Source organism: Solanum tuberosum, unplaced genomic scaffold (genome assembly GCF_000226075.1).
Source record: "Solanum tuberosum cultivar DM 1-3 516 R44 unplaced genomic scaffold, SolTub_3.0 scf00634, whole genome shotgun sequence".
NCBI lineage: Eukaryota > Viridiplantae > Streptophyta > Magnoliopsida > Solanales > Solanaceae > Solanum > Solanum tuberosum.
Genome location: NW_006239563.1, coordinates 12,910 through 24,581, shown reverse-complemented (window position 1 = coordinate 24,581; position 11,672 = coordinate 12,910). Strand labels below are relative to the sequence as shown.

General features: G+C 36.6%; 1 protein-coding gene across 2 annotated transcripts; it reads right to left on the bottom strand.

Annotated features, from left to right (window-relative positions):
• Positions 1-309: 309 nt before the first annotated feature.
• LOC102599695 (uncharacterized) lies at positions 310-9,212 on the bottom strand. 2 transcript variants are annotated; one of them, XM_015304926.1, is made up of 5 exons: positions 8,803-9,212; positions 3,933-4,243; positions 3,788-3,844; positions 1,670-2,133; positions 310-1,052 (listed from the first exon to the last, which is right to left on the bottom strand). In XM_015304926.1, exons 1-5 carry the CDS (start codon positions 9,066-9,068, stop codon positions 741-743), a joined length of 1,410 nt encoding a protein of 469 aa, XP_015160412.1. In that variant the 5' UTR covers positions 9,069-9,212; the 3' UTR covers positions 310-740. The 2 variants fall into 2 exon arrangements, with proteins under 2 accessions (XP_015160412.1, XP_015160413.1); XM_015304927.1 differs by having other exon boundaries at positions 1,670-2,124.
• Positions 9,213-11,672: the final 2,460 nt, after the last annotated feature.

Below are 11,672 nucleotides of genomic sequence, written 5' to 3'. Positions count from 1 at the left end.
TTTGAGGGTAAGAACAAAATAAATTGATTTTTTCAATAGAAAAAAAATTGTAATTTGAAGTTGGAAGAGAGATTTGAAAAATGTTTTCCTTAAGTTTTTAAGGGAAGTCATTTTCCTTAAATTTGAGGAAAAGGAGTTGATTTGAAAAACATTTAACCCGACCAAACATGAGAAAATTGAAAAACATTTTCCGAAAAATGTTTTCCTTCGTACCAAACACACCCTATATTTGTTATTTAACAAGCAGGTATGATTTCTCCATCAACAAGCATTTTGTGAAAATCAAATATGCTGATGCAACCAAGAAAATCTGAAAGTATGGATTTAACAACCACATTAAAAGAAACACTAATATTCTACATAATTTCTGAAAGGATATGAAGCCTGTCTCTAAAAAACACTAATAGGAACAAAATTGCTGTCTAATTTTAACTTGCATAATTGAATTGAAAAGGGCATTCAATTTCACAAGGCCTAAAACAGCTACTCAGTACATAAGCAATACCAAGGATAAAAGATACACTATCCAGCTACAAGGTTACACTACCAATGGTGATTTTTTCAGCTCTAACTGACAATGGCATCCTCAAATTAAAAGCCATAGGAACTCAAGAAGATCTCAAATGAGCAGCCTACTTTGAGCAGTTCAGCTGCATGCCAAGCGTGTCCTGGTCATTTTTCATGAGGTTGCATATCTTGAAAATGTTTGATCAAGTCAAAACATCTACTTCAAATAATAGTCACTGGCTATCAGGTTCACCTGGCATCCTACGATTCCAACCACCCGAACCGGCTTTACGCTCTCCTCTCTTTCTTTTGTTTTTGGGAAAATGGATCTCCGAGGCTAAGCACGATTTCAATGTTGATTGATCCTGAGATGTGGATGCTTTACCTGCTGCATTAGCTTCTGATGCAGGGGGAGCTGGATTAAAGCTTTCTTCTTCCACGTTATTTCCCACATCTTGATGCTTGTCAAAGGATATATCATGATTAATCGCCAAAATGTGTCCTACTTCAGATACTTCATTATGTATGAGAATGTTATCAACAATCTGCAATTAACAATATATAAAAACAGTCAATGCAGTTGAAAACAACCAGCCTTGAAACGACTTTAAATGATTGAAGTGACCTGAGGACATGGATGGGACAACTAGCTTATTTGAGAAAACTATTGTCCTTTGGTTCATAGATGGGGCTAAGAGAATTGATCTCATTTTGGTTTTTTATTTAAGGGCCTCCCACATCTTCCATCCCCTAACCACCTCCCTCCCTCACTCGATTGCAGCCTTATTTTAGCTTAATTTTATTTTCTTGGTTTTACCACTTCCTGTTCCCCTAATTCATCTATAAGCAAAATATACAGTTGTTAACTGCAAATTTGAAAATACTTGACAAATAAGGGCCACATACTACTTTTTAAGAACATCTAATCACATCTACTAAGTCAATCCCAAATGTGAATGCAAAAATACAACATCTCTTGTAATCATACTATTGAACAAATCCCAAGCGCTAAGTATGAAATACAAAAGCTAGTCCCATTTTTTAGTCCTAGGATTAAGTGTCATAGGGCCCTCATCAGAGTGGATAGATTCAGTAAGCTAGCTTAGTTAGATAACAACCATAATTGTTCTCTTTTTTCCACTGGGAAAGGACAAGATCTTACTCTTTCACTTGAATCTCCAACTTGCGCCTGCTGCTGCGTGACATCCACAGAGGACAAAAGTCCTACTGTACTTTCTATTATGTCAGGAATACGCATAGCCTCTCCATAGCTTGACATTGCACTGTCAGGCATGATGAAATCTCCGAGATCATAATCTACCACATGCTGAGATGTAGCATATAAACCTCCAGCTGATGTTGTGTCTCCATTGCATGCTGAGAATGTAGGACTAGGAATAGAGCTAGCCTGTCCATCAAATGACATTAAATTCTCAGAGGAAGAAAACTTTATCGCATTTTTCGTCATCACTGTATCAAGCTGGTCTTTCAGCTTATGAACCCGACTATGTACTAATTCAATTTTCCGAAGGATCTGCTCAAGATAACCGTTGCTGCTTACAAGAATTGACAAATCATCATCAATTCCAAACTCATCCTGACCATTGGTTTTCTGTTCTGCCAATGCTTTGCCATAAAAAGAAAATCAAAATAAGAAACACCTAGTGAAGTTATATCACATAAACGATTTGTAAACATATCAATGTTGTCAGTAGATATGCCAAACTTTGTGTGAGAATAGAATAAATGTGAAAGAATGAACAAGGATATAGAATAAGTTTAATTTAGAGACAAAGGTTATACTTGTTCTGCAAAACTAGGCAAAAGTGTGCATCCCCTGCCCCATTGGAAGGATCTGTGACTCAGAAATTAAAAATTTGGGAGTTTGCACAACTTTTCGCTTAAAACAAGGACAGACACTTAAATCGCAACACTATGACTGATATATTTTGAGCATTAACTGTACTGAAGTTGTTCAAGTCTTTATTCAAAATTTTGAATTTAAACTTGGGCAAATGTGAACTTGACAATTTTATCCTCACTTCTCTCATTTTCTAACTTCATAACTACCTATAATACCTTAAGTGATGAAAGGATAGATAAAGAAGACAGAACACAGGCTTGTTCTAGCAGACAGACACAGCGGTGCACCGATTATTTGCACTTCTAAAATTCTAGAACCTGAAACCTGTCAAACAAAGTTCACACCAAACACCTGACCTAGAACTGATTTGGATATATTGTGTCATTGCTTTCAAGTGTGAATTTCACTAAATTTGAGCAGGAGGAAAAGCCATAATAGGTGGCATTGAAAGGTATATCACAACCAAGAAACCATGGCTGTGAGAAGGTCCATAAGTACTAGTCAAAAGTTAACCGTTAAGCACTAGATGGCTCAAGATAATGACCTTCAAGCTTGAAAGCGGCACAGTTTAGATCTGTGCAAAATCTTGGGTAGGGTGAATTTTACTTGGTAAGAAAATGAAAACGCAAGAGAGTTGTAAGTGAGCACCATGCATTCCATGACTAAAAGTGATCTTCAATTATATCAGACAAACACATCAGAAAGTCATTGAAGTTTCGTAATGACAGGCAGGTCCAAAGCTTTTCTAGGTAACAGTGATAACAAAAATTAATATAGGTACATATTTGTTGTGCAATTTCCTATGGCCAATGCTTGTGTTGGTGACACTTATTTTTTTATTTTTTTTTGAAATAAGTGTTGGTGACACTTATTTCAAAGCATGTTACTCTATTTGGAGTAACATGTAGACTTAAGGAACATGCCACAGGTTTTGACAAAATTATAAAGCAAATTTGGTGTGGTATGTTGCTTCAAAATGAATGAATATAAAAGAACTGCAAGAAATAAAGTAGGAAGAGATTAAGATATGCTGTCTTATGAGAAATATGAGACATAATCTTTCCAGGAAAATGATGGAAACATTATTTAAGAGAAAAGAGTGTGTTAAAAGTATCAGCATTTTATTTTCTGTGTCCCTAAGAAAATTATTATTTCCTTGTCCAACAAACTAAACAAAAGGGGAAACAAAGAAAAGATTTTATTTGGTTCTTTCTCAATGATAAGCGGACATTTTAAGACAGGTAAGAGACCTAGGTGGGTGAAAACACAAACCGAAGGCAAAAGAAATCCCAGTGGTCCAAATTCTCTTTTATAAAGAGGAAACCAGTGGGAAAATGGTGCAAACGTGATAGTTTTAAAGGAGCTGAACTAAAAAGTGGTGAATAATGACGGGAAAACATGAACATTAACACGTACCTGCATTACTAATATCATCTCCAGGTGGTGTCGCATCCAAATCTAGCCTTTTATTTTCTGCAAGATGTCACATGCCAAACTGAAATTTATCATGGTAACCAGAAACAGCAGTGCCCGTTCAAAAGAATGAGAAAAAAAGTCGTACCAAAATAAGAGAAAAGGTTATGAGTAGACATGTGTGTTGCAATATCTGTTCCGTGCTCAACTCTCTTCCTCTTTCTCCTCTTCATGGCCTTTTTCCTGTGCCTTGGATGAATAAATGGCAACGATTTCGAGCCTGACTCATCCAAAGAAGCTTGATCGAACTCCCTATGTCTTTTCCTATTATGTTCTGATATCTCCCTATTGTACTTTGCCTCCTGCAACTGAAGCTCTTTCATCTTGAGTTCTGCCCATTTACACCGCCACATTATGGGACGTATAAAGTCTCTCCAGTGAGAAGTCAACTTTTTCTTCCTGAAATATGTAAGCAGTGAGTTGATTTACACTGTTTGACTGTATTTAACTGTATTTAACTCAGGCTTGCTGAAGTTACTTACTGTATGGCCACCAATTCAATCAATCAGAATTAAGCTTCAAATGCATACAAAGAAGTGTCTAAAGGGATTTTAACAGTAAACAAAAGCTAATTGCATCCCATCAAGATGGATTGCATCTTATACAGCTCCAGGCAATTCTTTTACACAATTTAAGACTCTAAATGTAAAAAAACTGAGATCTCAGGAGACTCCTGACAAGCCTCTACACAACAAGCTCTGAAACAGATGTTAGCTAAATGCCAATGCTGATTGTGTTTGCGCTTGACAAGTAATTCTAAGAAAGCACTGTGATTGACGTGTTCAAAGAGGTTTAAAGATCATAAGAATATTTACACGAGAAATTTAATGCAAGCATTCCCTATTTTAAGGAATGTTGATGTACATTGCAGTACTTCAATTCAATCAGAAAAAATGAGGTTACTCCTTCAGGTTAAGTCCCAGCTATAGTTTACAGGAACCGACTCCAAGAAATAAAAGAGGACAGCCTGCTTCATTTCTTAACCTGGGGGCATAGGATCAAGATAGACCTGCAAGAAAAATTAGACAAGTAATACAAACGCCACTTTATAAAGTTGTCCCTGAAGGTTTAGAGAAGGGACACTGAAGAGTTTTAGGAAAAATTATACAACAAAAACATATCCAATATAATCCCACAAGTGGGGTTGGGGAGGGTGGTGTGTACTCAGCCTTACCCCAACCTTATGATAGAGAGGTCGTTTCCGATAGACCCTCGGCTCAAGTAAAACATATAAAAACAAGTATGCGAAGCAAATACAGTAGCAAAGAAATCATGCTGAAAACAATGAATCTTTCCAAGGCTTTTTGAGTACATGGGTGGAATATCACTTTTAGAAGATTATTACATGATTGGGAATTGGAAAGAGTCGTGGTCTTGTTCAAGACCTTGGAATCTTTCCAAGGCTTCAAAGAATCTGAGGATACGTTGTGCTGAAAATCTGGAAGTGATGGAGTCTACACTGTCAAATCTGCATACAACTACCATATTAGACAAAATGCACAATTTGACTGGTGGCCATGGAGGTTCATCTGGAAGACTAAGGCCCCTTACAAAATCTCATGTTTTTCTTGGCTTGTAGCAAGAGAAGCATGTCTCACTCAAGAAAACTTAAGAAAAAGGGGATTTCATGTATGCTCTAAATATTTTATGTGTGGTGCAGCCAGAGAAAACAATAGCCATCTGTTTCTACATTGTCCTATAACTGGACAATTGTGGCAACTTTTTTGAACTTGGTAGACTAAGATGGTCTATGCCAGCAACAAGCTGTGATTTATTGAAGTGCTGGAACTATAAGGTGGTGCAGTGAGACAAAAGAAGTGGTGGAAACTTGTCCCAGCTTGTATATGGTGGACAATTTGGAAGGAGAGGAACTACAAAAAAATTTAAGACAAAAGCAATCCTGTGCAGAAAGTCAAGATGAATTGTATTCTTATGTTTCATTTTTGGTGTAAAGAAAACTATGTAGAGGAGACTGCATCACTAGTTGATATGATAGGTTCCTTGTGAAGCTGTAGTCCTAAGCATGGTTGGATTTTTGTAATTGTAGATAGAACACACATGTTACCAGTTTAAAAAAAACGAAGAAGAGAACTAGCACACCAAAAAAATATGATAGCTGAAGCAACTGAAATCAGGTAATACTAAAATCGAAGGATAAGATACTAAAAATAAAATATGGAACTAGACAAACGCTCACCTACTAAACTTCTACCTTAATCCTCGACCTTCGTACCTATCTAGTGTCATGTCCTCGGTAAGCTGTAGGTGAGCCATGTTCTGTCTAATCACCTCCCCCAAAAGTTATTCGGTCTACTTCTACCTCTCCTTACACCCACTATAGCCAATCTCTCACTCCTTTTCATTGTGATATATGTACATCTTCTCTTTACATGTCTATACCATCTCAATATCGCCTCTCTCATCTTATCCACCACAGAGGTCACTCCCTATTTGTCCCAGATAGCTTCGTTCCTGATCCAATCACCCTTAGTATACCCACACATTCATTTCAACATCCTCATTTCTGCTACTCTCATCTTCTTGACATGTGAGTTTTTGACCAACCAACACTCCACCTCATACAAGATAGTTGGTTTGACCATCATTTTATATATTTACCTTTAAGGTTTGGTGGCACATTCTTATTATACAAGACACCAAATGCGAGCTTCTATTCTATCCACCCTAAACCAATACGATTTTTAACATCATTTTCAATATCCCCATTTCTTTCGATTATTGATTCCAGATACTTGAAACTTCCTTCTTTGGGTATGGATTGTGTTTCAATCCTTACTTCCACTATGTCACATGAGTTATGTTACTGAACTTGCACTCCAAGTATTTTGTCTTAATCATGCTTAATTTGAACCCTTTATACTCCAAGGTATGTCTCCAAACGTCCAACCTATAGTTAACTCTGTCACGTGTCTCATCGATCAACACACGATCTACAAAGAGCATACACCATGACATCTCTCATTAGATATGCCGCGTCTATACATCCATCACAAAGGCAAATAGAAATAGGCTAAGTAGGATAAATAAGCCCCTTGAAGTTGTCCCGATGTGTCTATTGAAATCTCCTCTAATGAAAAGCTTCTCGGTACACGGGATACCCCTCACAACCTCGACCAAATCCTCCCAAAAATTCTTTGTCTCCTCTCGTCTAAGCCCTCTTATGGTGCATATCAGTGTTTTGGACGGCGAGAGGTGACAAAAGGTGACAAGGGCCTGCCTCGCCAGGCGGCGAGGCGCTCGCCTTTTTGAATCGAGGCGCCAATTAATACCAAAAATTAAAAATATTTAATTGCATATATAAATATCCAAAATCTCAATAGCAATAACATAACATATATAAATATCCATTAAAAGTACTCCCACAAAAGTTACAATTAACTGAAATAATTATAGAAGATTTTAAAAAAAAAAAATATAGGCAGCGGGCAGTGGCTTCAGTAGTTCAGTTCATCTTCAGAAATCAGACTTCAGTATTCACAATAAAAAACAGAGGGACTGAGAGAGTACTAAAAACAGAGCAAAAGAAGAGAAGAGAGATTGATTCGAGAAAAGAAGAGAAGAGAGATTGATTCGAGAAAAGAAGAGAAGAGAGATTGATTCGAGAAAAGAAGAGAAGAGAGATTGATTCGAGAAAAGAAGAGAAGAGAGATTCCAGCGACTTCAAGCAGTACCTGCGCAGCAGCAGCAGTCGCGAACTCTAATTCCAGTCGAGGGATTGATTTCAAGTCTCCAGTCGCGAAATGAGAAGGAGCAGTCGCGACATAAGTTTGAAAAAATACCCAAAAAAAACCCTAATTTGATTATTTGGTTTTTTAATTATTAAAATTCAGGCTTTAAAAAAAAAAAAAAAAGGCGACGCCTATTGCATCGCCAATTCCACGTCACCCCTCGCCTTGGCTCGCCTTTTTGATCTCGCCACGCCTCGCCTGAAATAGGCGCAAACCCCTCGCCTCGCCTCGCCTCGTCGCCAAAGGCGAGAGGCGCTCGCCTTTAAGAACACTGGTGCATATGCACTAATCATGTTCAAGGTAGGTCCTCCAAAATATCTTATTGAATAAGAGAAATGACTGAATTAGCTCAAAACCTAGTTGGGAACAAAAAGTAAAATTGCAACATCAATATAACTAAACTAGCTAAAAGGCCATTAAAATATCTTGATTCTCCAAGAAAAATGAAAGAACAATGATATAATGCTCCTGATACTAGTTGAATGCATTACATTTTGATAAATGTTCACGGGGAACTCAAACAGAAAAAGAAAAGGAATAAATTATGTAGGTGTTCTCATCTAATAAGATCAGCAATTTTAGAATACAAATGGCACTTCAATTTTTTATTCTTTAGGTAAGTAAACGGCTCATGATTAGATGTTATACTCCATAAGATGAATCTTCATGAAATGACAATCTTGGCTAATGCAAAAAAAAGCATAGAACTTAAGACCAAAAAAACTAGGGCTCTAGGCTAATGGAAGGACCTATATCATACCAAGGAGAACTGGACAGAGCATCGGAAAACTCATGCCAACTAAAACCTAATGTTCTATTATGGTTGATATGACCACTTCGGTTATCATTCTTAATTACCACCCTGGATGGTATTTTGGAAAGTAGACTCTTACTTAGAATACATTTCATGGTTATCAGTATATAATTCTATTTTTAGAGTTCTTTTAAAGGATTAGGCAAGTAACAGGTAACAACTTCGGTTAATATCTCAGAAAACAGAACAATCCATGTTAGTACTTACACCTCTTATTCCAATGGGCATCTAATAATTTAACACTGGAAATCAGTTAAGAAAAGAATACTGAGACTGTTAACAGGGTCAGTCAAAGGAGGAACCAGTAAATTTAGACTAAAAACAAACAAAATAAATCAAAAATCTTCCTTGCTAAAAGATAAGAATAAAACATGCCCCAAGCAAGAAAAACTCACCTTATTGGAAACAAGCTGCTAAACCCATCAAACGAAGATGACAAACCACTATCATCATAGAACCGTGACTCCACTTCAGCGTCACTAGAACCATTATCATTTTCTGATATAGAATCAACAAATGAGCTTGAGTATTCAGTTTCATCGGGATCTGCCTTCGTAGCTAATCTGATGTCGCTGCTTCTTGCAAACCCAGTTACATCGACAGCCACATCCATGGAACTGTTTGAAGCTTTAGTAGTTCGTGCACTCAAGGTATTTTCCATTTGCACAATTTTATGTCTGTCCCTAGTTACTTCTACAGTTGAAATCTTTCCTCTCGGAAATAGACGGTACCGTGTTCGTTTTACCAGTAGCAGCAATCTTAACAGAAGATTTTGGTTTCCTTTCTACAACTGTCTCTGTTGTATGTTGGGCCAAAGTCATATGTAGCCCCTTCAAAGTTGTCCTCATTATTCATTTAGACACCCCAACTACACCTAGTACCTATTGAACACCTCTACCACCCCAGATTTGAACCATCTAAGCATTTTTTGCCTACATGGCAAATCGTTTGTGATTCACGCAAATCAGGCGCGTGAATTGTTTTTTCTCCCATTTTTTACCCTGCATTTAAGACATCCAACGTTAACTTGGATATTTTAACATTAAAATCTTCTTCTTCCCCCAAATACATTTTAGAACCCTAATCCCCAATTCTCTCTTCTTCCTCTAAATATCCAACGTTTCTCTCTTCTAAATCAGTTGTGTTTTATCAAATGTCACAAAGTTCAGTGAATATCGAGGAAGTCGATGTATGTAAGTGTGGTTATTATTGTCGACTGAAAACTTCGAGGACTCCATTGAACCCAGGTCGTCGATTTTTTGGATGCAAAGCATCAAAGGTTTGTAATTATTTGAACAAAAACTACTATTATTGTATTATTTGAAAAATCAACATTTTTGTATATTTATTACTGTTATGTGGTTTGTAGGAAAATGGTGGATGTGGCTATTTTAGATGGATTGATCCGTCACTTGAAAATGCTGATGAATCATCCTTAATGAATAGATTCATAGATGGTCCTAATCCGATTGATCGACTAAAGAGAAAAGTGAAAGAGCTTGAAGAAGAAAGGGATTCTTTGAAATTTCAATTGAATGAAAATGAAGAGAAGATGATGGTATTGAACAAGAAGCTCAAGGAAGTTAAACTCCAAAGGGATTGGGAAAATGTCAAATTTAACCGAGTTGTGATTGTTTTTCTTTGTCTGCTAACTATAAAATGGTTCTTTAATATTGTGTAGTTCATAGTAGTTCAAAATTGTAGTACTTAATTGTTTAGTTTTGCAGTAGGAGGCTAATTCACGTAATTAGTGTTGTACTTAATTGGTCTGTTAAGTTCATATTTTATATCAAATTGGAAGTTTGAATGTGAATTGATCAGTGTCTCTTTTGTAACTTCTAGTGTGAATTGAGCAGTTTCTCTTTTATAACTTGCATCTGTTTTATAACTTGCCTCTGTTTTCTAACTGGCCTCTGTTTTCTAACTTGCCCTGTGTTTTGAAATTAGTTCTGGGATCAACTTGCCCTATGTAGTTGTTGTTCAAAAACTGAGCTAATAACACAAATGCATGGCTGGAAAATACATAACACAAAGTCATGGTTGAAAAATACATAACACAAATGCATTGAGAGGTAATAAAAAATCATTGTCTTGCATGGTTCAAAAATACATAGTCTTGCTAACACAAAGGCATGGTTCAAAAATACATCACACGAGTGTTCAAAATAAACTAAAGAGTAGCTTGTTGAAGACCCTTTTAACATGGGCCAAAATCATAACAACTTTCCAAATGAACTACTTTTAGTTTTTCCTGTTTGCTTTCATTTGTTGCAACTGTGAGGTGTTGACTGCATCTTTTCCCTTCCATTTTTAGGCCACGGGGTTTAAAGCCAATGTCTATATTGGTTGGTGAAGCACTCTTCAATTTTGTTGGCCTATGTAGAATCTTCTCACTTGATGTACTAGGCTGTAATATAAGAAAGAAAGTGTAAGATAAGTAAGATCATAATATAGCTATCAGAATATACACCAAAACAGAGTAAACATACATTAAATACTTGGGCTCCAGTTGTAGGATCAGAGTAAACACCAAAACCAGTTGCAGGCCTTCTGTTACCTCCAGTAGCAGCAGCAAATGAAGCAGAATTGTACAGTCTTTTGTGACCTGATAAAGGTGGCAGTTGACTAGAAGAACTATCACTTTCAGTAACAAATGGGGTCCCTCTTGCATTAGCTTTTTTTCTTCCCAATCGTCTTCCAGTCCCAACTTGAACCCTATTTTGAGGACGCTTGGCACAGATTCTGTGTCAGCACAAATAGAACTTGGTTGACTTGATTGTGTAGTTGCATATGTGGTTCTGAAAGTAGAATGCGATGGACCTCCCATTGTAGACTATATAGCATAAATAAGGATATATGAATAACTTGTAGATCAATCAGAAAATGTAAATGAATTATTAAATCTAATCTTACTGTTGTTTGAGTAGTTCTTGGCACAGCAGTGGTATCAGCACAAACAGAACTTTGTTGACTTGATTGTGTTCTAACCTATTGAACAAAAATAAGGAGATATGAATAACTTATACAATGAAAATTAATGCAAATGAATATGTAAATCAAATCTTACTCCTGTTTGAGAATAACTTTGTTGGCTTGAATTTCCTTGACTTGTAGGTTGAGAAGTGCTCCCCCTCGTATACTATGTCACCACAAAATAAAATATATGATTATAATATATATAAACTTTAAGCAATTTACAAATGTGAATATGAAGTATTACTTACTCTTGCACACACAGCTTTGTTATGACCAGTTTTCTTGCATA